General features: G+C 41.2%; 2 protein-coding genes across 22 annotated transcripts in view; both read left to right on the forward strand.

Annotated features, from left to right (window-relative positions):
- The window catches only part of LOC110535264 (receptor-type tyrosine-protein phosphatase mu), a 304,962-nt gene extending 298,001 nt beyond the window's left edge, over nucleotides 1–6,961 (forward strand). For all 12 annotated transcript variants that reach the window (XM_036934853.2, XM_036934855.2, XM_036934858.2 and 9 more), the window contains 2 exons: nucleotides 2,345–2,480; nucleotides 2,857–6,961. In XM_036934853.2, the coding sequence (XP_036790748.2) occupies nucleotides 2,345–2,480; nucleotides 2,857–2,910 (190 nt within the window). In that variant the 3' untranslated portion in view covers nucleotides 2,911–6,961. The remainder of the gene's footprint in view (nucleotides 1–2,344; nucleotides 2,481–2,856) is intronic.
- Nucleotides 6,962–7,233: 272 nt separating this feature from the next.
- Nucleotides 7,234–27,739, forward strand: part of LOC110535269 (GTP-binding protein Rheb) — a 46,420-nt gene continuing 25,914 nt past the window's right edge. For 3 of the 10 annotated variants that reach the window (XR_016484368.1, XM_036934862.2, XM_036934865.2), the window contains exons 1-4: nucleotides 7,240–7,496; nucleotides 19,275–19,346; nucleotides 23,724–23,791; nucleotides 24,214–24,296. Coding sequence is in view for 7 of the 10 variants with exons in the window: in XM_036934862.2 (XP_036790757.1) it covers nucleotides 7,445–7,496; nucleotides 19,275–19,346; nucleotides 23,724–23,791; nucleotides 24,214–24,296 (275 nt within the window). In the remaining 3 variants the exon portion in view is untranslated. Of the gene's footprint in view, nucleotides 7,497–19,274; nucleotides 19,347–23,723; nucleotides 23,792–24,213; nucleotides 24,297–27,739 lie in introns of those variants that run through there. The other 7 variants (XM_090189392.1, XM_090189391.1, XM_090189393.1 and 4 more) reach the window with 5 other exon arrangements.

Raw genomic sequence — 27,739 nt, forward strand, 5'->3', positions numbered from 1 at the left:
AGCCACCACTAACATTGAGTGGCTGCTGACAACATACTGACGCAACTCCAGCCACTTTAATAATGGAAATTGATGTAAAAAATGTATCACTAGCCACTTTAAAAGAATGCCACTTAATATAATGTTTACATACCCTACATTACTCATCTCATATGTATATACTGTACTCGATACCATCTACTGCATCTTGCCTATGCCGTTCTGTACCATCACTCATTCATATATCTTTATGTACATATTCTTTATCCCTTTACACTTGTGTTTATAAGGTAGTTCTGAAATTGTTAGGTTAGATTACTTGTTGGTTATTACTGCATTGTCGGAACTAGAAGCACAAGCATTTCGCAACACTCGCATTAATATCTGCTAACCATGTGTATATGACAAATAAAATTTGATTTGATTTTATCGCTGGGATTTGAGGTAACAGCAGGGCCTATATTAAGTGTTAAATGGGTACAAATTATTTTTTAGGTTTTGAAAGGATTTTGGCAGTCAGATGTCTCTGAATCCAGTATGAAGGAAGTTAGACGTAGTTTTGTGAGCCCATGCTAACTAGCGTTAGCGCAACAACTGGAAGTCTATGGTATCTACTAGCATACTAGCAGTTACCATAGACTTCCAATCATTGCGCTAACGCTAGTTAGCAACTTCCTTCAAACAGCACGCAGAGACATACAATTTTATTTACAAGTTTATTTGACTCTGGGGCAGTAGATGGATGGCTTGGTTGCCAAAATCCTGAAATATCCATTTAAGACTGTTTTAAAAGATACTTAAAATGACGAAAACAAAACAGCGATTAGGTTTTGTTGAATTGTATTTGGGAAATAATAAGTTAAACCATTCAGTATAGACATTTGTAGGTTGCTTAACTTGCCCTGTCCCTCAGCTCAACTTACTCCATACCCGGAGGGTTAAGTTGTGCTGAGACCACTTTTTTTGGACAAGCTATGTTTTGAAAACTGTGATGTCTAAATTAATTGTGACTATTCCCAGTGATACACAACATCCTAAAATACAATATATGTAGTTGTCTTTGTCAGAAAGAATACTATATTTCCCTTGACAGAGTGATGCTGAATGTAAAACATGGCTCAACTTACCCTACTCTCTCATACACTGAACTCAAACTGCTTCCACTTGTGACACTTTGGGGACTCTCCTTTTGCAACTCTTAAAAAGCTCTTTGTCTTTTCAGACAGTAAAGTTGACCATCTGGAGTGTTTCTGAGGAAGAGCACTAACTACTTAGCGAGCCAGCTGTATGTTCCACACAGGGGTGGAAATAGAATGAATTTCTTCCCAGTACGGGACCTAAAACATTTGACGGGCCTAATCATAGAATTACATATATATATTACATAATTACATATTCAATAGGATCTCTGTGGTTCTAGTCATAAAGATTATTCATTTAACTATTACCTTGTTTTATTGTTGCATAAACACAACCTGTCATGTGTTCATCTGATTTGTCAATCAATCACTTCAAAGGTCTCCTTTACTAGGCTGCCCGTCCACTCTCAACATATTACCAGCCTCAGAACAGTGGTGAATGGAAAGAGACGTTACACAAAACACTAAAGTCTAATGACATTTGGTGATTGTCATTAGGCCAGAATGTATGCATCCACTGCTGTCCTCATTGCGTCTCTGTGTCGGCCACTCATCTCTGCCTTGGCAAAATGTCAGTGTTCTTGTCAAACCGCATTGCATTTTGGAGTGTAGGCTATAGCACCAGTTTTCAAGTCCATTCGCTCATTTTCCATGCCTCTGACATGCGGTAATAATAAAAAGTGGTGTAATAGCTTACAGTTTTCTTGACATTTTGTTTTAATTATTGTGATGGGCTTCCTGTTTTACTGGTACCATCTTACTTTCACCCCACACATACTTGAGTATCAGTGGGTGGCCTGGCCACCTCTTGTAGTGGTGGAATGGCAGTATGGTGGCGCCATCTAGAGGGCAAAATCCAAAACAACAAGCACAGAAAGAGATTGGGAAGTTTAGACAAGCTTTATGTCAAACATGTCATGAACCTGTCACCATACAACACTAATAATGGTATTCATTCATTAAGCTTACATTTGGTCCAGGTAACACATTACTTAAAGCCTGTGTAATGTTTAAAAAAATTGGACAAATGATACTTAATTTGGGGGTGGAAATGTTTTGCAAATCTGACAGGTTTTTATGGACTTATTATACAAATATTATGACTAGGTCTATGATCCAACCCTGTCTCTCTCTCTCTCTCTCTCTCTCTCTCTCTCTCTCTCTCTCTCTCTCTCTCTTTTCTTTCTTCTCTTTCTTTCTTTCTTTCTTTCTTTCTTCCTTCTCAGGAATGGTGGAGGACGTAGCGGGACATTCGGTGCGATTAGCATCGTGTGTGAAATGCTCCGGCATCAGCGTTCAGTCGATGTGTTCCACGCGGTCAAAACACTGAGGAACAACAAACCCAACATGGTCGACTTACTGGTAAGAATCAGTGCTGATCTAGGATCAGTTCTCGCTTTTAGATCATAAGGAATAACATGAGATGGAAGGGGAGGGGCTGATCCTAGATCAGCACTCTTACTCTGAGATGATTTATGAATACAGACCCTAACCCTTATAGTGGTTTACTGGTCATCACTACAAATTCTGCAGTTACAACATGCTAATGGGTTCTTATGGGACAAGTTGTGCTGTTAAAGTCAGTTGAATTGAAAATTGCTGTTGACATTTTGAATAAGGAGAAAATATCACTGTGATTGTGAATCGCACAGCCATTATAATGCAGTAATGAAAGTCAATTCAGCCATGTCTGGTCCAGTCACTGTCACTGATGTTCTCTTCTTCCCATCTTTCACAGGATCAATACAAGTTCTGCTATGAGGTGGCACTGGAGTACTTGAATTCTGGTTAGCTGTGCTGAAAGCTGCTCCCCTCATCTGTCCTACCCCCTTCAAGCCCCCTTCAAGCCCCCGCACCACAGCCCTCACAGCTTCCCTTGACACGGTCTCTTAAACCCGAGTGAATGTTGGTTACTGGAGGACAGAAATGAAGTGCTGTGTTCCGCTGGGCACGGGACAGGGTCGTGCCATCGCACTGCTATGGGACAGGGTCGTGCCATCGCACCGCTACGTGACAGGGTCGTGACATCGCACCGCTACGGGACAGGGTCGTGCCATCGCACCACTACGGGACAGGGTCGTGCCATCGCACCGATACGGATTTAAGAAGAGGGGAGAGAGGGTTCCCCCATTCTACTCTGAAATGGCTACGTTGACCCTGAACTTGATGAACTTTCCCCCTGCCATCTCTCATCCCTGCCCCCCCAACCCCTCTCCTCTCTACTAGTCAGTGTTACTGCCCCCCCAACCCCTCTCCTCTCCTCTCCTCTAGTCAGTGTTACTGTAACCCCCCCCTCTCCTCTCCTCTCGTCAGTGTTACTGTAACCCCCCCCTTCCTCTCTACTAGTCAGTGTTACTGTAACCCCCCCCCTCTCCTCTCCTCAGTGTTACTGTAACCTCCGCCTCTCCTCTCTACTAGTCAGTGTTACTGTAACCCCCCCTCTCTCTCCTCTCCTCTCTACTAGTCAGTGTTACTGTAACCCCCCCCCCCCCCCTCTCCACTCCTCTCTACTAGTCAGTGTTACTGTAACCTCCCCCCTCTCCTCTCCTCTCTACTAGGCAGTGTTACTGTAACCCCCCCCTCTCCTCTCCTCTCTACTAGTCAGTGTTAGTGTAACCCCCCCCCCTCTCTCTCTCTCCTCTCTACTAGACAGCACTACTGTATTTACCGCCCCTATTTACCGCCCCGTATTTACCTCACCGCCCCTCACTCAGAACAGTGCCTGAACAGGAGTTCACACTGATGTATTATATTGCCCATATGTCACCATCTCCCAACCCTCTCTATTGTTTCAACAAAAAAAGCTCTCCTCTTGCCAGTGACTCCTGTTTATTGCTTTTTTAATGCTCATCTGATGATCGATGTGATTTCTGTTTCTCTGGGTAAATGCGACATAAGCGTAATGATGATATGTTGGTTTTTAATCCACGTTTTTCATTTCCGTTGATATACAGTGGGGCAAAAAAGTATTTAGTCAGCCACCAATTGTGCAAAGTTCTCCCACTTAAAAAGATGAGAGGCCTGTAATTTTCATCATAGGTACACTTCAACTATGACAGGCAAAATTAGATTTTTTTTCTCCAGAAAATCCCATTGTAGGATTTTTTATGAATTTATTTACAAATTATGGTAGAAAATAAGTGTTTGGTCAATAACAAAAGTTTCTCTCAATACTTTGTTATATACCCTTTGTTGGCAATGACAGAGGTCAAACGTTTTCTGTAAGTCTTCACAAGGTTTTCATACACTGTTGCTGGTATTTTGGCCCATTCCTCCATACAGATCTCCTCTAGAGCAGTGACGTTTTGGGGCTGTTGCTGGGCAACACGGACTTTCAACTCCCTCCAAAGATTTTCTATGGGGTTGAGATCTGGAGACTGGCTAAGCCACTCCAGGACCTTGAAATGCTTCTTACGAAGCCACTCCTTCGTTGCCCGGGCGGTGTGTTTGGGATCATTGTCATGCTGAAAGACCCAGCCACGTTTCATCTTCAATGCCCTTGCTGATTTTCACTGAAAATCTCACGATACATGGACCCATTCACTCTTTCCTTTACATGGATCAGTCGTCCTGGTCCCTTTGCAGAAAAACAGCCCCAAAGCATGATGTTTCCACCCCCATGCTTCACAGTAGGTATGGTGTTCTTTGGATGCAACTCAGCATTCTTTGTCCTCCAAACACGATGAGTTGAGTTTTTACCAAAAAGTTATATTTTGGTTTCATCTGACCATATGACATTCTCCCAATCTTCTTCTGGATCATCCAAATGCTCTCTAGCAAACTTCAGACGGGCCTGGACATGTACTGGCTTAAGCAGGGGGACACGTCTGGCACTGCATGATTTGAGTCCCTAGCAGCGTAGTGTGTTACTGATGGTAGGCTTTGTTACTTTGGTCCCAGCTCTCTGCAGGTCATTCACTAGGTCCCCCCGTGTGGTTCTGGGATTTTTGCTCACCGTTCTTGTGATCATTTTGACCCCACGGGGTGAGAACTTGTGTGGAGCCCCAGATCGAGGGAGATTATCAGTGGTCTTGTATGTCTTCCATTTCCTAATAATTGCTCCCACAGTTGATTTCTTCAAACCAAGCTGCTTACCTATTGCAGATTCAGTCTTCCCAGCCTGGTGCAGGTCTACAATTTTGTTTCTGGTGTCCTTTGACAGCTCTTTGGTCTTGGCCATAGTGGAGTTTGGAGTGTGACTGTTTGAGGTTGTGGACAGGTGTCTTTTATACTGATAACAAGTTCAAACAGGTGCCATTAATACAGCTAACGAGTGGAGGACAGAGGAGCCTCTTAAAGAAGAAGTTACAGGTCTGTGAGAGCCAGAAATCTTGCTTGTTTGTAGGTGACCAAATACTTATTTTCCACCATAATTTGCAAATAAATTCATAAAAAATCCTACAATGTGATTTTCTGGATTTTTTTCTTCTCATTTTGTCTGTCATAGTTGAAGTGTACCCATGATGAAAATGACAGGCCTCGCTCATCTTTTTAAGTGGGAGAACTTGCACAATTGGTGGCTGACTAAATACTTTTTTTGCCCCACTGTATATATATTTTTTACAATGTTTGTTAATAGGGTGAAGCGGTTTGACATGTATAGCTAAAGTTGAACCGGCATTAAGAAAGAAAGTGAAATCTTAAATGTTTGTGCTGCCATCGCTTTGGTTGCTATTAGTATCGTTGTGCTGGCAGGAGGAAAAAAAGCTGTCCTGTAAACGTCCACACCAAGCTTTTCGTCAGGTCAACAGATCGAAAGCTTAATTCATTGCGGTCATTATTGTTAATATTGTAAATATTTTAAGTTGGACAGACTATTTATTCATTGAGCGTTTTTGTGAAGCACATTGAGTGACAATCATGTTTTTTTGGGGTAATATTTTTTTGGGGACTTTTTTTTGCATAATGTTGACCAGATGTATTGTAAGCCTTGTATTTATCTTGTATGGAAGAAAAAAAACTACTCAAACTTACAAATACATACATATCTATTGATATGTGTTTTTTGTGTGTTGTGCAGATTTTATTCTCATCCATTTTTAGCTAGCAGTGGCTAAAGTTTGAAGTGGCTGTTTAAAGAAATCTGATCCATGGATTATAGTTCTCCTGGCTCATAGACTACTTTCAGAAATCTGATCCATGGATTACAGTTTCTCCTGGCTCATAGACTACTTTCAGAAATATGAGCCATGGATTACAGTTTCTCCTGGCTCATAGACTACTTTCAGAAATCTGATCCATGGATTACAGTTTCTCCTGGCTCATAGATTACTTTCAGAAATATGAGCCATGGATTACAGTTTCTCCTGGCTCATAAACTACTTTCAGAAATATGATCCATGGATTACAGTTTCTCCTGGCTCATAGACTACTTTCAGAAATCTGATCCATATCCTTTGATCCATATCTGAAGACCATATCCTTTGTACATTGGCAGAAATATATTGAGGCAAGAAACTGCGAGACCCAGCATGCAACAGCATGTGATCTCACCAAATATTTCCTAATTTAACCCCACTCTGCCTCATTGGGATAATTATGGGAGATTGTCAGTCCTCTCCTCGCTGGTGGCGCTCTACAGTTTCAATGTGACGTTGTATTCTGTAACAGTCAATGGAATCATTGCTATAATATGAAGTTACATGTACTGCAAGTATATAAGGCACCACAAGATGGCAGCAGAGACCAGAACCTTTATAAACTCATTGTCAATGAACCCATGCAAGGTGAGATCTATGCGCCCATGTCGTCTCGTCTGCTGCTGACTTTCTGGTTGGAACTGCTTTGTTTCGTATTGCAAATTCATGTCAATAATAAATATGATACCTATATATTTCTAAAAAGGCCAATATGATGTGTACCAACAGAAGGATCTGCACACGTTCTCAGTTAAACCTCAAGATTTAGTTGTGACACTCATAACACATCATGCGCGAGTTACCTTTCTTGACATTTCTACATGACAGAAATTGCTGTCAGAGTGCCATCAAAACGGAATTGATAGTAGATTCTCCAGTCGTTGTAATCTTTGAGAGCCAATGAATTTCGTGCTTCTAAAAACGGTGAATAAACCGTATCCAACCGCAGCTCAAGATGAGGACAGAGACCCTCCTTTCTGCGTAAGCGCAACCAACCAACAGTGGGCATTCATTAATATTTCTTTGGGAGTGAGGTATAGTATACAGATGCGTGACTACTTTTCGCTAAATAGTTTTTTATTTAAACGAGCTAATTGCAGGTGCAATTCTGGTCCTTGTTGTTTTTAACGTAGCATTTGAGATCTGTTCCAGTTTTTGATAATTTTGATGTATTGTCGCTGCTAAAAGATGCCGCAGCCGAAATCCCGAAAAATCGCCGTCCTGGGCTACAGATCCGTCGGTAAGTGGGCGCAATTCAGTCGTTTTCAGTGGCGGCGAGGTCTATTGTGCGGTTTCTATGTAGGCGAGTTCAATGACGTTAGCTTCACATACAACTAGCCAGATGTCAACGGCATGCTCATATCGAGCGGCTACTACAACAATGTCCGCTGCCTGGTCAATTGTTGCTGTTGAATCAGCCAGTCAGCTTAATGTCACTCAACTGGAAACCCACGACTCTAGAGATTTAGTTTACAACTGTAGCATAGGCCTTCCCCTACTAGCCAGCGTTAGTAGGCCTCCCACTGAAATCACCATTTAAATGGCAGTCTATAGTTAATTGTGTTATGCACATTACTTTATATCATGTTTTATATTTTTTGTTACGCAAGACACTAACTAGCAAGACGGAGTTGACGCCACAGCAGGTGTGGACAGCAGGAGCGGTCCTGATGCTGGGACTTAGTACCCCAGCTAGCACGTTTCTTAAAATTGTGGAAACGAACGTTTTTTGTTTCCCATTGATTCTGTGAACGAAGCCATTCGTTTTTAGGTTGCAGGGAGGTTCTGATAACGTTTTACTATGGTTCCGTGAAAGTTTTCCTGGGAGCTTTTATTAACGTTCTGAGAATGGAAATCATAGTTTATTTGATGTTTTTTTTAATAACTTTAAAATGTTCACTGGATGTTTAGACTTTTACTAACACTGCTAGTTTAGTATGTTGAACTCCAAGCACAGGTGGGACAAATGGAAATGAATTTGCTTAAGCATTCAAACATGTATTTAAAAAAAAATTGTAGCACGGTGTCAGAGAGATCCAAACCTATGATCTTCAGTTCTCTATCCATGTAATTAGTCCACTGCGCCACCAGGATGGAGATACCAACCCATGTGTTTTTTTTAAATTGTTTTTTTACTCATAGAAAGCTCTTCCGTTTAGTCTTCAAACACCATATATCAAAGGAAACAAGCACTCATTAAGATCAGGTGTGGCCAATTAATGGGCACAGCCAACACACTTTACAAGATAGAGAGTTTGGACACTGAAAACACAACTTTTTTCAATAACATTCGTAGAACGTTCTTTGAACTTTACTAATGGTTTCTTGTGTTTTTCATGGAAAGGTTTCTAAATGTTCTGAGAACATGACTTAAAATATAACCGTGAGGAAACCTTGTGGAAACGTTATGCTGTATTGTATTGAGTTATTGAAATTCCCATAGGAGAGCATTGTTTCTTAACATTCTCTGAACTGTTTGAGAACATTCCTAGAACAATGTAATGTAATCATCAATGTAATCATGTTTGAACTTTTAGGAAACGTTCTGTTAGTATCACTTTGCAGAAGTCACTTCCTGCCATTTCCTGATTGCTAAAACTATAATAGTTCGCCTAATTTCAGTTTGTGACAAAATAAGCTAATCAGAGTCATTGAATCATTGTACCATCTAAATTGCTGTCAAATATATTTTCTATAGCCCAAAAATATTGTTGTTTGACCTGTTTGAATCTGGTGTACAAAAATAAAAGACGCAAAAACCTAAACTTAAGAACGGGAAGCATAGAAATAGCGCACATAATGGATCTACCACTTTTTAAACTTGTTTTCAAGTAGGATGATTGATCTGTAACTCACATTTCTATGTGAATTTGGTTAGGTCACCCCCGAAAAAATGTGCTGAGAATGTTCCAAAGCTAAGAAACTATTCTGCACCATTCCCAGAACATTGTGGGAAGGTTGTGTGCAAAAATAACCATAGGACAACCGCACTCTTATGAAACATATGGTTCTCAGAACGTTATGTGCTAGCTGGGATGTCACGACTCAGGAGAGTAGAAGTATTAATGTGAATGTGGTAGCTTTTTATGAAGGAATTTGTCTGTTACCTCAAATGACATTCCATATGCTAGTGAACAGTGGATAGGTTACCTGTCCAAAACTTTTATAATTAACTGTAACTTTTGAATTGACCAAACTCAGCAACATAATCTGATTACTGATTACTTTTAGTTGCTTCTGAATGACTTTCCCCTTTGGGTGCATTAGAAGAAGGATTCATCAAACACATTTGGTGTGTCATCATAGTGGTCTGACTTGTGTTCACTCATTCAGATGGAACAAACTTACATTTGCGCCTTTTTTCCATGTTGAATTTCATTGAGTAAACAGAAAGGTGTCAATGTATTTTTTTCTGAATTTAAAATAAGTCCAAGAAGTAATCATCTAGTTTTTCAAAAGTAGCCTATCTGTAATCTGATTTTATATTTTTTGTTGTTGCTGGTAAAGTAACAGTTTGTTTTTGGTAATCAGATTACATGTAATCAGTTACTCCCCAACCCTACTAGTGACGTGAAGAAAACCAGTAATTGCATGCTGGCCTAATTCAATGACTTACATTTTGGCTCCCGAGTGGCGCAGCAGTCTAAGGCACTGCATTGCAGCGCTAGAGGCGTCACTACGGACCCAGGTTCGATCCCAGGCTGTATCACAACCGGATGTGATCGGGCTTTTGATAAGATTTAAGTTTGGCTTGGATGCACATTTTATGTGGTTGAAATACTGTCAGCTTTTATGACGCTGATAAAGATAACACCTTTACAGACGGTCTCTAACCGTGCATTCATTTTCTCAAGATGCTGAAATAAATTAATCAGATTTCTCTACTCCTGTTCCCGAGTCAAAATGTACATTTGGTGTATCATTTTACTGCATGAAATGCTTAATTCTGCAGGAGTCAATATTATACACTGCTCAAAAAAATAAAGGGAACACTAAAATAACATATCCTAGATCTGAATGAATGAAATGTTCTTATTAAATACTTTTTTCTTTACATAGTTGAATGTGCTGACAACAACATCACACAAATTATCAATGGAAATCAAATTTATCAACCCATGAAGGTCTGGATTTGGAGTCACACTCAAAATATTAAAGTGGAAAACCACACTACAGGCTGATCCAACTTTGATGTAATGTCCTTAAAACAAGTCAAAATGAGGCTCAGTATTGTGTGTGGCCACCACGTGCCTGTATGACCTCCATACAACGCCTGGGCATGCTCCTGATGAGGTGGCGGATGGTCTCCTGAGGGATCTCCTCCCAGACCTGGACTAAAGCATCCACCAACTCCTGGACAGTCTGTGGTGCAACGTGGCGTTGGTGGATGGAGCGAGACATGATGTCCCAGATGTGCTCAATTGGATTCAGGTCTGGGGAACGGGCGGGCCAGTCCATAGCATCAATGCCTTCCTCTTGCAGGAACTGCTGACACACTCCAGCCACATGAGGTCTAGCATTGTCTTGCATTAGGAGGAACCCAGGGCCAACCGCACCAGCATATGGTCTCACAAGGGGTCTGAGGATCTCATCTCGGTACCTAATGGCAGTCAGGCTACCTCTGGCGAGCACATGGAGGGCTGTGCGGCCCCCAAAGAAATGCCACCCCACACCATGACTGACCCACCGCCAAACCGGTCATGCTGGAGGATGTTGCAGGCAGCAGAACATTCTCCACGGTGTCTCCAGACTCTGTCACGTCTGTCACATGTGCTCAGTGTGGACCTGCTTTCATCTGTGAAGAGCACAGGGCGCCAGTGGCGAATTTGCCAATCTTGGTGTTCTCTGGCAAATGCCAAACGTCCTGCACGGTGTTGGGCTGTAAGCACAACCCCCACCTGTGGACGTCGGGCCCTCATACCACCCTCATGGAGTCTGTTTCTGACCGTTTGAGCAGACACATGCACATTTGTGGCCTGCTGGAGGTAATTTTGCATGGCTCTGGCAGTGCTCCTCCTTGCACAAAGGCGGAGGTAGCGGTCCTGCTGCTGGGTTGTTGCCTTCCTACGGCATCCTCCACGTCTCCTGATGTACTGGCCTGTCTCCTGGTAGCGCCTCCATGCTCTGGACACTACGCTGACAGACACAGCAAACCTTCTTGCCACAGCTCGCATTGATGTACCATCCTGGATGAGCTGCACTACCTGAGCCACTTGTGTGGGTTGTAGACTCTGTCTCATGCTACCACTAGAGTGAAGGCACCACCAGCATTCAAAAGTGACCAAAACATCAGCCAGGAAGCATAGTGGTCTGTGGTCACCACCTGCAGAACCACTCTTTTATTGGGGGTGTCTTGCTAATTGCCTATCATTTCCACCTGTTGTCTATTCCATTTGCACAACAGCATGTGAAATTTATTGTCAATCAGTGTTGCTTCCTAAGTGGACAGTTTGATTTCACAGAAGTGTGATTGACTTGGAGTTACATTGTGTTGTTTAGGTGTTCCCTTTATTTTTTTGAGCAGTGTATTACACTGAGGTTTTCGACCTACAGTCAGTGTCCAGATTTCAGCTTGGCTAATATTGCATTTAACCCATCTGAACAATACAGTTCCCTTGATGTGCCATTTTGAAGTCCTTGTTAAATTTGTGTTGTGCCTCATCCTCTTTTACCACTTTTACCAAATCTTCCCCAAACTGACTTTTGACCCTCCCTTCTCTTTATTTTCACCTCTCCATTTCGCAGCTTTTCTCTTATTGAATTAAACCGAAATTGTCATTTTTGCCTCAGTGGATCAAAGTGAACTTTTCCTGCCCAAGTTCCCAAAAGCATTTGGCAGTTGGCTTGTATTTGTCGCGCTACAGTAAGGCCTTAATGCTTAGGCTACGCGCTAACTGCAGATAAAAAATAATGAATGAAAAAACTCAATGTATGTAGCCCATAGATACAGTGGGGCAAGAAAGTATTTAGTCAGCCACCAATTGTGCAAGTTCTCCCACTTAAAAAGATGAGGCCTGTAATTTTCATCATAGGTACACTTCAACTATGACAGACAAAATGAGGAAAAAAAATCCAGAAAATCACATTATAGGATTTTTAATGAATTTATTTGCAAATTATGGTGGAAAATAAGTATTTGGTCACCTACAAACAAGCAATATTTCTGGCTCTCACAGACCTGTAACTTCTTCTTTAAGAGGCTCCTCTGTCCTCCACTCGTTACCTGTATTAATGGCACCTGTTTGAACTTATTATCAGTATAAAAGACACCTGTCCACAACCTCAAACAGTCACACTCCAAACTCCACTAAGGCCAAGACCAAAGAGCTATCAAAGGACACCAGAAACAAAATTGTAGACCTGCACCAGGCTGGGAAGACTGAATCTGCAATAGGTAAGCAGCTTGGTTTGAAGAAATCAACTGTGGGAGCAATTATTAGGAAATGGAAGACATACAAGACCACTGATAATCTCCCTCGATCTGGGGCTCCACGCAAGATCTCACCCCGTGGTGTCAAAATGATCACAAGAACGGTGAGCAAAAATCCCATATCCACACGGGGGGACCTAGTGAATGACCTGCAGAGAGCTGGGACCAAAGTAACAAAGCCTACCATCAGTAACACACTACGCCGCCAGGGACTCAAATCCTGCAGTGCCAGACGTGTCCCCCTGCTTAAGCCAGTACATGTCCAGGCCTGTCTGAAGTTTGCTAGAGAGCATTTGGATGATCCAGAAGAAGATTGGGAGAATGTCATATGGTCAGATGAAACCAAAATATAACTTTTTGGTAAAAACTCAACTCGTCGTGTTTGGAGGACAAAGAATGCTGAGTTGCATCCAAAGAACATCATACCGACTGTGAAGCATGGGGGTGGAAACATCATGCTTTGGGGCTGTTTTTTGCAAAGGGACCAGGACGACTGATCCGTGTAAAGGAAAGAGTGAATGGGTCCATGTATCGTGAGATTTTGAGTGAAAACCTCCTTCCATCAGCAAGGGCATTGAAGATGAAACGTGGCTGGGTCTTTGAGCATGACAATGATCCCAAACACACCGCCCGGGCAACGAAGGAGTGGCTTCGTAAGAAGCATTTCAAGGTCCTGGAGTGGCCTAGCCAGTCTCCAGATCTCAACCCCATAGAAAATCTTTGGAGGGAGTTGAAAGTCTGTGTTGCCCAGCAACAGCCCCAAAACATCACTGCTCTAGAGGAGATCTGCATGGAGGAATGGGCCAAAATACCAGCAACAGTGTGTGAAAACCTTGTGAAGACTTACAGAAAATGTTTGACCTCTGTCATTTCCCAACAAAAGGGTATATAACAAAGTATTGAGAAACTTTTGTTATTGACCAAATACTTATTTTCCACCATAATTTGCAAATAAATTCATAAAAAATCCTACAATGTGATTTTCTGGATTTTTTTCTTCTCATTTTGTCTGTCATAGTTGAAGTGTACCCATGATGAAAATTACAGGCCTCATCTTTTTAATTGGGAGAACTTGCTCAATTGGTGGCTGACTAAATACTTTTTTTCTCCACTGTATGAATTATACATTTTATGCATTTTTTAAATTCATTGTTTTCTCTTTATTCAACCCGCGGATATAACCACAGGGACTGCGGGATTTGAGTCAACCCGCGGATATAACCACAGGGACTGCGGGATATGAGTCAACCCGCGGATATAACCACAGGGACTGCGGGATATGAGTCAACCCGCGGATATAACCACAGGGACTGCGGGATATGAGTCAACCCGCGGATAGAACCACAGGGACTGCGGGATATGAGTCAACCCGCGGATATAACCACAGGGACTGCGGGATATGAGTCAACCCGCGGATAGAACCACAGGGACTGCGGGATATGAGTCAACCCGCAGATATAACCACAGGGACTGCGGGATATGAGTCAACCCGCAGATAAAACCACAGGGACTGCGGGATATGAGTCAACCCTCGGATAAAACCACAGGGACTGCGGGATATGAGTCAACCCGCAGATATAACCACAGGGACTGCGGGATATGAGTCAACCCGCAGATAAAACCACAGGGACTGCGGGATATGAGTCAACCCGCAGATATAACCACAGGGACTGCGGGATATGAGTCAACCCGCAGATAAAACCACAGGGACTGTGGGATATGAGTCAACCCGCAGATAAAACCACAGGGACTGCGGGATATGAGTCAACCCGCAGATAAAACCACAGGGACTGCGGGATATGATTCAACCTGCGCATCACTATTAGACGTGTCACCTTGGTATTACCATTAATGTCAGAGGTTGAGCCCTTGACATGATGGTCTCTCAACTATTTTCAGAACTTGGTCCACAAGGTGCAGTGGATATTTTCCATGCCAGAGATGTTGGTATTACTGTCCGGTTTTAAATGTGGCCCATATGTCACAGCTTCCAGTCCTTATACCAACCTCGCGGCTTTGGTTCACAAAGAACATGGAATAATGTTGGACCTCAAAGCATAGTTAAGCAAACTTTTAAAAAATATCTTTCCACCATTGCCGTACAAATGTACACCACAAGTGTAGTAAAATCCCTGTTGCAAAATCATAGCAGTATACTATAGACCTTTCCATTTAGTTTGGTTCATTCACAAGACAAGTCCAAGAAAATCAAGACCATAGACTACAGTATAAGGATTAAATGTTCGGCCTGTCATTTCCAGTGTTCACATACATTCTAAAGACAATTGGTAATGTCCCAATTTTTCTGTCTTTATGTCCTCATAAAACCTTTTTTGCCATATTATTGTACTCCAGCTATTCCTGTTTTATTAAAAACATCTTCAGCTTTCCTACTATAATATGCTGCATATGTTGTACTGTATACTAAAGACTCAAAAGGACACCCGCAGTGGGTTACAGCGACTCATACATAGCCAATCTGTTAATTGGCATGTCTCCAGTCTTTGTGATAGTCATGCTGAATCTTTAAATGTCCTGTGTTCATAGGCGTTGGCTCGTGTCTCATTAAAGCCACTGAAGAGGAAGGAGAAAATTGGTTTGTACAGTGCCATGGAATACACTACTCCTTCCTGTTTCTCCACACATTGTGTCAGGTCACTGCATATTCTGCAACTCCTGCATCTGGGTATTGTTTTGAGGTCGCATACAATTACAGAGAGAGAACTGTATGTTCAGATGTTTTTGTCCCAGGGTCTATTTATAGTTCAGAGGATGCCTGTGTTCTCGTCACACTTAAACTGCTAGCAGTTTTGATAACCTGGTTAGAATGATGTACATTCCCCATGCATTTCTAATGTGTCATCAGCAAACCAAACTGAAAACTGGTGTGAAACCGGGTTAACATTATGTAGGCCAGGGTTCCCCAACTGGCGGGGCCTGCGGGTGGTTTTATTTGGCCCCCCACAGGTTTTGAGCAGTGTTTTAAAATATATATTTTTTTAAAGTTGTATTATTTTGGAAAGTGATTTTAATTTTGGAAATCAAAGTATTCCATCGCATAATAGAGATGTGGTCGTATACAAATAATAATTATAACTGATTGGATTTATATCAAACTTTTCTACTAACTTTACATCGTAGGGAGAAACTCCCCTCATCCACCATCAATGTGTAGCACCCACCTCAGTGATGCACGGTGACAACTGTTGTGCCGGAGCGCTCGTCACACATCATCTGTCAGGTGGAGAGACCACAGAGAGTGACACGACAGAGTCAGGACACCCGTTTTAGCCTCCCATCTGAAAGACGGCACCATAAAAACATTGGCCCCCGGCTGAATCTAGTTGTTGATACCTGATGTAGGCTATTTCCAATGGTGTTCATCAAACCAGTCTGAGAACTTAAGTCATTTTTGGGGTATCTGTACTTGACTTTGCTATTTTATATTTTCGACAATTTTTACCACTACATTCCTAAAGGAAATAATGTACCTTTTACTTCATACATTTTCCCTGACACCCAAAAGTACTCGTTACATTTTGAATGTTTAGCAGGACAGGAAAATTGTCCAATTCACACACTTATCCAAGGAACATCCCTGGTCATCACTACTGCCTCTGATCTGGTGGACTCACTAAACACAATGCTTTGTAAATTATGTCTGAGCTTTGGAGTGTGCTCCTGGCTATCCGTAAAAAAAGTTAATGGTGCCATCTGTTTCGCTTAAAGCAACAATATGTAACTTTTTGGGCGAGCTGACCAAATTCACAAAGAAATGTGAGTTATAGATCTTTCATTCCCTTTGAAAGCAAGTCTAAGAAGCAGTAGATCTGTTCTATGTGCGCTATTTCTATGCTTCCTGTTCTGCAGTTTCGTTTTTACATATTTTACTATGGCTTTTGTACACCGGCTTCAAACAGCTGAATAAACATTATTTTTGACTGCTTGTTTGGTCTCTGAAACTGAAATGTAGAATTTTAGCAACCAGGAAATGGCGGAGCAATTTCTGCATAGTGCATTTTTTATATAAGGAACTTGAGATTATGCTTAAGTATAGTTGAAGTCGAAAGTTTACATACACTTAGGTTGGCGACAATACATTTCTTGTTAACAAACTACAGTTTTAGCAAGTCGGTTAGACATCTACTTTGTGCATGACACAAGTAATTTTTCCAACAATTGTTTTCAGATTACTTAACTTATAATTCATTGTATCACAATTCCAGTGGGTCAGAAGTTTACATACACTAAGTTGACTTTGCCTTTAAACTTGGAAAAGCTTGGAAAATAATGTCATGGCTTTAGAAGCTTCTGATAGGCTAATTTACATAATTTTAGTCAATTGGAAGTGTATCTGTGGATGTATTTCAAGGCCTACCTTCAAACTCAGTGCCTCTTTGCTTGACATCATGGGAAAATCAAAAATAAATCAGCCAAGACCTCAGAAAAAAATGGTAGACCTCCACAAGTCTGGTTCATCCTTGGGAGCAATTTCCAAATGCCTGGAGGTACCACGTTCATCTGTACAAACAATAGTACGCAAGTATAAACACCATGGGACCACGCAGCTGTCATATCGCTCAGGAAGGAGATGCATTCTGTCTCCTAGAGATGAGCGTACTTTGGTGTGAAAAGTGCAAATCAATCCCAGAACAACAGCAAAGGACCTTGTGAAGATGCTGGAGGAAACAGGTACAAAAATATCTATATCCACAGTAAAACAAGTCCTATATTGACATAACCTGAAAGGCCACTCAGCAAGGAAGAAACCACTGCTCCAAAACCTGCATAGAAAAGCCAGTCTACGGTTTGCATCTGCACATGGGGACAAAGGTTGTCCTCTGGTCTGATGAAACCAAAATAGAACTGTTTGGCCATAATGACCATCGTTGTGTTTGGAGGAAAAAGGGGGAGGCTTGCAAGTCGAAGAACACCATCCCAACTGTGAAGCACGGGGGTGGCAGCATCATGTTGTGGGGGTGCTTTGCTGCTGGAGAGACTGGTGCACTTCACAAAATAGATGGCAGGAAAATGTGGATATATTGAAGCAACATCTCGATATATCAGTCAGGAAGTTAAAGCTTGGTCGCAAATGGGTCTTCCGAATGGAGAATTACCCCAAGCATACTTCCAAAGCTGTATCAAAATGGCTTAAGGACAACAAAGTCAAGGTATTGGAGTGGCCATCACAAAGCCCCAACCTCAATCCAATAAAAAATGGGTGGCAGAACTGAAAAAGCGTGTGTGAGCAAGGAGGCCTACAAACCTGACTCGGTTACACCAGCTCTGTCAGGAGGAATGGGCCAAAATTCACCCAACTTATTGTGGGAAGCTTGTGGAAGGCTACCTGAAACATTTGACCCAAGTAAAAACAATTTAAAGGCAATGCTACCAAATACTAATTGAGTGTATGTAAACTTCTGACCCACTGGGAATGTGATAAAAGCTGAAATAAATCATTCTCTCTACTATTATTCTGACATTTCACATTCTTAAAATAAAGTGGTGATCCTAGCTGACCTAATACATGGAATTGTTACTAGGATTAAATGTCAGGAATTGTTAAAAACTGAGTTTAAATGTATTTGGCTAAGGTGTATGTAAACTTCTGACTTCAACTGTATATTTAAAACCCGATTTAACTTTTAGACTTTTACTCAAATAGTATTTTACTGGGTGACTTTCACTTTTACGCGAGTCATTTTCTATTAAGGTAACTTTACTTTTACTCAATGATGACATTGTGTATTTTTTCCCACAACTGATTCTGTGCTTTTCCAATGCGTTTTCCTCAAACCTAAACTGAAACCGTGTTCGAATGGTGTACATTTCCTACACACTGTGACTATCCTTCGCTGAAAGAGCCCAACATACTACAAGTGGAATCCACAAAGAATCTGAAAGCATTTCAAACTATGTAGCTTATTTTTATATTAACCTCAATCATCTGCATGTGTGTGTCCCTGGATTTTCACCTCCCGGGGAGACAAGATGGTTTAATTTTGGACTAGGAGGTGATCATTCAGCATTGATGCGAGACTAGTGGAGCGTTGAAAATGGGAGCGAGCTTCTCATTCATTCTGACGCTCCACTCCTCCGGGCTTTTCCCACAGAGCGAGAGAGTTCATGTCTCTCCAGCCATGCATAGCAGTACTCCACTCTCTTTTTGTTATAGCAACAGGCTGCGACATATATATATATATTATATATATATTTATATTTATATTTATATATATATATTTATATTTATATATATTTATATTTATATATATTTATATTTATATTTATATATAATATATATTATATATATATTATATATATTTATATAATATATATATATATATATATATTATATTATATTATATTATATTATATATATATATATATATATATATATATATATATATATATATATATATTATATATATATATATAAGGGCTGTATAGGAGCGTTTAGATGGAGTAAGGCCTCTGCATTCACACAAGGAAGTCAGAGTATTTGGCCTTTCCCTATAATGCTGATGAATTACAACATATGTCAATCAAAGGACATCGATCAGCGAAGATTCTCCATTTTCTCCTTTGCAGGTAAATCCTCCTTGACAATACAGTTTGTGGAAGGCCAGTTTGTCGACTCATATGACCCAACCATTGAAAACAGTAAGTGTGTGATGTCATCACCGGTCCCCCTCCAGGTTTCTGAGGTCTGGACACAGACAGGTGCATGTCTCTACGCTCCTCATTCAGTTCACACATCTCTGACTCAGCAGACACTTTATTTATTTATTAGCACCAGAGAAAACCATACAGATTTTTTTTTTTTTTTAAGGGGTGTGCAGGTGTGGTTGGAAGCCCAAAGGTTTATATGAAAACCACACCACAAAACAATATATAAGTACACACACTATTAGAAAGGGCACCCATGTACACACTGCTCACACACACACACATGCACTCTCTTTCTCTCTTCAATAGGAGCATTTTTATTAGTGGGTTGTGTGGGAGGACTCTGTTTCATCGCCATGACAAACTATTTGCGTGAAGAGCCAGGGGAGCATTTCTGATGTTTGTGAATGAACAGTCGTTTCTGATGTTTGTGAATGAACAGTCGTTTCTGATGTTTGTGAATGAACAGTCGTTTCTGATGTTTGTGAATGAACAGTCGTTTCTGATGTTTGTGAATGAACAGTCGTTTCTGATGTTTGTGAATGAACAGTCGTTTCTGATGTTTGTGAATGAACAGTCGTTTTGACAGAAGGTAGTGGTCTACCTCACTCATAGTCTCTCAAAGGTAGACAAACCAATAACACACACACACACGCTTCAGTCAGACATACATGCGCACAATACACGTTGGTATGGCATTGCTCCCTTTGTTAGCACGGAGCACACAGTTTAATGCATGTTACAGTAGCTTAACACTCCTAGGGTAGACTGTGTTCCTGCCTACTGTATCTACAGTGTCTTAAGGCTTGGGGAGCTTCCATCCATGCAGCCTCTGGTGAAAGGAACGTCTAGTTATTTTTAGCCAGCCAGGGCTTATTTTTTTTGTGAATGAAATGCTTGATCGGCCTCAGCTGCATCTCTAAGCCCAGGAACGTAGAATGCTTCCCATTTATAAATTGTGCTGGCTTTCATTCTACAAACATGATTCTACTATACTACAGTTGCGATGTGGATTTGGCTGTCTTTCATGCTATTTCGGTGTGTGTGTGTGTGTGTGTGTCGCGCTTAAATAAGCCACTGAAGAAAACCCCCTTCGCTCATCTGTGATCCCAGCCCACCGGTCACCACAGAACCAGCACCTGTGATGAGGCACAAAGGTGGATATGGGTTTTCACTAGAGGTCGACCAATTTTGATTTTTCAACACCGATACCGATTATTGCAGGACCAAAAAAAGCCAATACCGATTAATCGGCTTTAAAAAATAAAATTAAAAAATATATATTTGTTTGAACATGTTCAATTTGGTTTAAATAATGCAAAAACAAAGTGTTGGAGAAGAAAGTAAAAATACAATATGTGCCATGTAAAAAAGCTAACGTTTAAGTTCCTTGCTCAGAACATATGAAAGCTGCTGGTTCCTTTTAACAGGAGTCTGCAATATTCCCAGGTAAGACGTTTTAGGTTGTAGTTATTATAGGAATTATAGGACTATTTCTCTCTATACGATTTGTATTTCCTATACCTTTGACTATTGGATGTTCTTTATAGGCACTTTAGTATTGCCAGTGTAACAGTATAGCTTCCGTCCCTCTCCTCGCCGCTACCTGGGCTCGAACCAGGAACACATCGACAACAGCTACCCACGAAGCATCGTTACCCATCGCTCCACAAAAGCCACGGCCCTTACAGAGCAAGGGGAAAAACTACTTCAAGGTCTCAGAGCGAGTGACGTCACCGATTTGAAACGCTATTAGTGTTCAAAAGCACAAAAGTGCAGTTTGAATGAATGCTTACGAGCCCAGTCAGACTGCTCTATCAAATCATAGACTTAATTATAACATAACACACAGAAATTCGGGCCTTTGGTCATTAATATGGTCAAATCCGGAAACTATCATTTCGAATACAAGATGTTTTTTCTTTCAGTGAAATACGGAACCGTTCCGTATTTTATCTAACGGGTGGCATCCATAAGTCTAAATATTCCTGTTACATTGCACAACCTTCAATGTTATGTCATAATTACGTAAAATTCTGGCAAATTATTTTGCAACGAGCCAGGCGGCCCAAACTGTTGTGTGTATATACCCTGACTCTGCGTGCAATGAACGCAAGAGAAGTGACACAATTTCCCTAGTTTAATATTGCCTGCTAACCTGAATTTATTTTAGCTAAATATGCAGGTTTAACAAAATATACTTCTGTGTATTGATTTTAAGAAAGGCATTTATGTTTAAGGTTAGGTACATTCGTGCAACGATTGTGCCCCCAATTGGCAAAGTTGGCTGTCTTTGTTAGGAAGAAATAGTCTTCACACAGTTCGCAACGAGCCAGGTGACCCAAACTGCTGCAAATACCCTGACTCTGTTGCACAAAGTGACACAATTTCCCTAGTTAAAATAAATTAATGTTAGAAGGCGATATTAACTAAATATGCAGGTTTAAAAATATATACTTGTGTGTTGATGTTTATGGTTAGGTACACATTGGTGCAACAATGCTTTTTTCGCGAATGCGCTTGTTAAATCACCCGTTTGGTGAAGTAGGCTGTGATTCAATGATAAATTAACGGGCACCTCATCGATTATATGCAACGCAGGACACGCTAGATAAACTAGTAATATCGTCAACCATGTGTAGTTAACTAGTGATTATGTTAAGATTAATTGTTTTTTATGAGATGCGTTTAATGCTAGCTAGCACCTTACCTTGGCTCCTTGCTGCACTCACATAACAGGTAGTCAGCCTGCCACTCAGTCTTCTCGTGGAGTTCAATGTAATCGGCCATGATTCGGTGTCCAAAAATGGTGATTACGATTGCTATGAAAACTTGAAATCAGCCCTAATTAATCGTCAATTCCGATTAGTCGGGTCGACCTCCTAGTTTTCACCTCCACCACCTGTTATGAGGTACAAGGGTGGATATGGGTTTTCACCTTCTGTGATGAAGCACAAGGGTGGATATGGGTTTTCACCTTCTGTGATGAAGCACAAGGGTGGATATGGGTTTTCACCTTCTGTGATGAAGCACAAGGGTGGATATGGGTTTTCACCTGTGATGAAGCACAAGGGTGGATATGGGTGTTCACCTTCTATGATGAAGCACAAGGGTGGGTATGGGTTTTCACCTTCTGTGATGAAGCACAAGGGTGGATATGGGTTTTCACCTTCTGTGATGAAGCACAAGGGTGAATATGGGTTTTCACCTTCTGTGATGAAGCACAAGGGTGGATATGGGTTTTCACCTTCTATGATGAAGCACAAGGGTGGGTATGGGTTTTCACCTTCTGTGATGAAGCACAAGGGTGGATATGGGTTTTCACCTTCTGTGATGAAGCACAAGGGTGAATATGGGTTTTCACCTTCTGTGATGAAGCACAAGGGTGGATATGGGTTTTCACCTTCTGTGATGAAGCACAAGGGTGGATATGGGTTTTCACCTTCTATGATGAAGCACAAGGGTGGATATGGGTTTTCACCTTCTGTGATGAAGCACAAGGGTAGATATGGGTTTTCACCTTCTGTGATGAAGCACAAGGGTGGATATGGGTTTTCACCTTCTGTGATGAAGCACAAGGGTGGATATGGATTTTCACCTTCTGTGATGAAGCACAAGGGTGGATATGGGTTTTCACCTTCTGTGATGAAGCACACGGGTGGATATGGGTTTTCACCTTCTGTGATGAAGCACAAGGGTGGATATGGGTTTTCACCTTCTGTGATGAAGCACATGGGTGGATATGGGTTTTCACCTTCTGTGATGAAGCACAAGGGTGGATATGGGTTTTCACCTTCTGTGATGAAGCACAAGGGTGGATATGGGTTTTCACCTCCACTCACCTTGAAGAAGAAAGCGGTGTACATGTGGTCTTGCCCATGAGCTCGGAGGGAGTAGCCTCTGTCTGTTGGGCAGTCGGCAGGCAGGAAGTTCAGTTCGTCATCCAGAGTCACAGCCCAATCAGAATGTGTCTCAGTCCTGCCTGTTGTAGTTGATTTAAACACGTCACTTCCACTGTGTTATGATCTCAGCATTACATCAACATGTTGCCCTACTTCTCTCTCTGCTTCATCATGATTTGTCATGGGCTCATCAAAGCGATGTGGAGAAATGGCCTTCTTATTTGTAATGAATGAGACGTTCTTTGTGTCTCTACTTGTCTTGCTAATTCTATGTTCTTTTAGAATACCTCTGACAGAACTGTAGGTGGGTAGAATCACTTAGGAACTCTAAGACTGCATTTACACAGGCAGCCCAATACACAGCAAAATAGTTTATCTGAAGAGTCAAAAGACCAATTGGTGACCAAAAGATCAGAATGACTGCCAGTGTAAACACAACTTTAGTCTTCCTTTCTCTCTCTCTCCTCAGCGTTTACAAAGATGATCACAGTGAATGGTCAGGAGTACCACCTGCAGTTGGTGGACACAGCTGGACAGGTGTGTCCCTCTTACCAGTGGAGAGACTTCTCACACATCAGAATGTTGTGGTCAGACTGCCAGTGGGCCACTCTGTGAGAGCCAACATAAAATATTTTTAATACCAGGTGTAGTGTAGACTGGACCGGGGGCCGTGTAGACTGGACCGGGGGCCGTGTAGACTGGACCGGGGGCCGTGTAGACTGGACCAGTTGTAGATTAGACCAGGGGCAGTTGTAGATTAGACCAGGGGCAGTTGTAGATTAGACCAGGGGCAGTTATAGATTAGACCAGGTGTAGATTAGATCTCAATTGACATCCTTATTCAGGCTCATTCCACATACAGTAGCTACATTTCCTAATTTTTCCCATCGTAGGGTAGACATTCTCTCTCTCTGATGTTTGACGAATCTTTCCACAAAAGGCTTCTTTCTCTCTGGCAGGATGAATACTCCATTTTCCCTCAGACCTACTCCATAGACATCAACGGATACATTTTGGTGTATTCTGTCACGTCAAACAAAAGGTAGGTAAGCTCCGCCCTCCCTTTCATACTGCTGCTAAAGCTTCGTTGCTTATCCCTGAGTGATCTCGTCGCTTAAGGTTTCTTTGAATCTATCTGGTATCTCTCTCTCTCGCTCTCTCGCTCTCTCGCTCTCTCGCTCTCTCGCTCGCTCGCTCTCTCGCTCTCTCGCTCGCTCTCTCAAAAGGCATGAATAAACCATTGCAGCTATTATTATTCAAAGTGAGCTTGAACACCTGCCAAATCAATACGTTCTCAATGAAAATCTCGTTATTTTGTGCCTCTGCTAGTTTGAAATTAAAGATCTAGTCACGTTTGAAAGGGAAGACGTGTAGTATGTTATTTTGGTGAATATTAAATTACAAATAGTGCCTCTGATCTTTCACATTTCTATCTGTATGCTATTATATCGAACAGGGCTTCTGTATGTTGCAGTATTAGAGGTAGCTGAAATATATGAATCAGAGATGGTTGTTTCTAGCGCATGTGGGGTGTGTGTTTTACCTTGCCGCCATGTCAGTTGGAGATCAAATCATTCCATCTATCTCTCTCCTCCCTTGCCTCTTCTCTCTTAACCTCACCACCTCTCCCCTCTCACTGGCTTCCTCTCCATCCTACTCTCTTTCCTCACTCCATCCATCTCTCAATTACACACTCGCTCTCTTTCTGTCATATATAAGGGCTTTATAGGAGCGTTTAGATGGAGTAAGGCCTCTGTAGTGAGTACTCCAACACTAGTGGGAATATCTAATGATAGTAGTCCTATACCGTAATATATCCTGTGTTGTGCTACTGCTCCAGGTTAAACACTGTTGTTTGTGAATGCAGCGAGAATCCCTTATATTGATTTGAAGAGTTTTTTTTTTTATTGACTAAAGTCCACTTTCTGTTTTCTACCTGAGTGAATACCGGAAATGCAGTCATTTTAGAAGGTTGCTAATTCTGCCACGTCGATATTATGGAATTGTCTAAAAGGCCAGAAATAGTAGCCTAGTACCAATTTTACCTGCATTTGAGCTATGCTCTGTTTCTTGAATATATTCTGTTTTGAAATGAGCCTAATGTGATGGTGAAATAGCATGCATTGTGTTTTCTAAAGATATAGCCCAGGCTCAGCATTTTGGCTTTGAGCAAGAGCCTAATTCCATGAGATCTGGATCTTCTCTGGAAAATCATAAATGTTGTATGTTTGGGTGTTACTGCCAGGGCTCAGGCCTGGCACTACTGCTCTAGCAGGTCCAGGCTCTGCTGTAGGCCATGTTCTGTGGGTAACAGCAGGCATAGGTCATCTGCGAAGAGTAGGCATTTAACCTCTGAATTGTGGAGACTAACACCAGGGGCTGAGGATTTTTCTAGAATAGTGGCCAATTTGTTGATGTAAATATTGAAGAGTGCAGGGCTCAGCTTGCAACCCTGGCGAAGGCCCTGCCCCTGGTTAAAGAATTCTGTTCTTTTCTTGTCAATTTTAATGCTGCACGTATTCCCAGAATACATTGATTTAATTAAGTCATATGTTTTACCACCTACACCACTTTCAATAACTTTGTAGAACAGTACTTTATGCCAAATAGAATCAAACGCTTTTTGGAAGTCGATAAAGCAAGCGTATATTTTGGTGGACATGTTTATCTATCAGGGTGTGTAGGGTGTAAATATGATCAGTCGTGCAATGTTTTGGTATAAATCCAATTGGGCTTTTACTCAAGACATTGTGCTTATTACAGAAGAGTAGAACTCTTACATTTATAATACTACAGAAAACCTTCCCCCGGTTACTGTTCACACAAATACCTCTGTAATTGTTAGGGACAAATTTGTATCCGTTCTTAAAGATTGGGGTTATGAGTCCTTGATTCCCAATGTCAGGGAAATAACCTACACTCAGGATCAAATTCAACAGTTTTAATATAGCCAATTGAAAGATTGAACTAGTGAATTTGAGCATCTCAGTTAGGATGTCATCAGGTCTGCATGCTTTTTAAATTTGAGGGCCTGAAGTTTCTTATAGAGCTCCTGGTCAGTAATAGTTTAGTTTCTTATAGAGCTCCTGGTCAGTAATAGTTTAGTTTCTTATAGAGCTCCTGGTCAGTAATTGGGGAGTCCAATGGATTTTGATTGTCCTTTAAAGCTTTTTCTAATACATTCTCATTCTCAACTTCTCATGAATTTGGCATTCTGTGTTTGTGTCAATTTGAACGGTGTTGTAGAGTGTTTTAAAATAGGTTGTCCATATGTCACCATTTTGTATCGCTAATTCCTCTTGTTTGGATTTTTTAAAACGTCTTTTTTTTGTCTCACAGTAATGAAGGCGTAATTCACCATTATTTGGGTCTCTGTGCTTTTTTTCTTTTTTCTTTCTGCTGTCTCTCTCTGTCTCTCAATTCAATTCAAGGGCTTTATTGGCATGGGAAACATGTGTTAACATTGCCAAAGCAAGTGAGATAGATAATATAACAAAAAGTGAAATAAACAATAAAAATGAACAGTAAACATTACACAAACAGAAGTTTCAAAACAATAAAGACATTACAAATGTCATATTTTTATATATATATAGGGTTAGGGTTAGGGTTAGTGTTTTAACAGTGTACAAATGGTTAAAGTACACAAGGGAAAATAAATAAGCATAAATATGGGTTGTATTTACAATGGTGTTTGTTCTTCACTGGTTGCCCTTTTCTCATGGCAACAGGTCACAAATCTTGTAGCTGTGATGGCACACTGTGGAATTTCACCCAGTAGATATGGGAGTTTATCAAAATTGGATTTATTTTTTAAATTCTTTGTGGATCTGTGTAATCTGAGGGAAATATGTCTCTCTAATATGGTCATACTTTGGGCAGGAGGGTAGGAAGTGCAGCTCAGTTTCCACCTCATTTTGTGGGCAGTGTGCACATAGCCTGTCTTCTCTTGAGAGCCATGTCTGCCTACGGCGGCCTTTCTCAATAGCAAGGCTATGCTCACTGAGTCTGTACATAGTCAAAGCTTTCCTTAATTTTGGGTCAGTCACAGTGGTCAGGTATTCTGCCACTGTGTACTCTCTGTTTAGGGCCAAATAACATTCTAGTTTGCTCTGTTTTTTTGTTAATTACTTGACACATTGGAAATAATTATCTTTTTGTTTTCTCATGATTTGGTTGGGTCTAATTGTGCTGCTGTCCTGGAGCTCTGTAGGGTGTGTTTGTGTTTATGAACAGAGACCCCAGGACCAGCTTGCTTGGGGGACTCTTCTCCAGGTTCATCTGTCTGTAGGTGATGGCTTTGTTATGGAAGGTTTGGGAATCGCTTCCTTTTTAAGTGGTTGTAGAATTTAACTTCTCTTTTCTGGATTTTGATAATTAGTGGGTATCGGCCTAATTCTGCTCTGCATGCATTATTTGGTGTTCTACGTTGTACACGGAGGATATTTTTGCAGAATTTTGCATGTAGAATCTCAATTTGGTGTT

The sequence above is a fragment of the Oncorhynchus mykiss genome, chromosome 11, assembly GCF_057628025.1.
Source record: "Oncorhynchus mykiss isolate SJ-2025 chromosome 11, ASM5762802v1, whole genome shotgun sequence".
Taxonomy (NCBI): domain Eukaryota; kingdom Metazoa; phylum Chordata; class Actinopteri; order Salmoniformes; family Salmonidae; genus Oncorhynchus; species Oncorhynchus mykiss.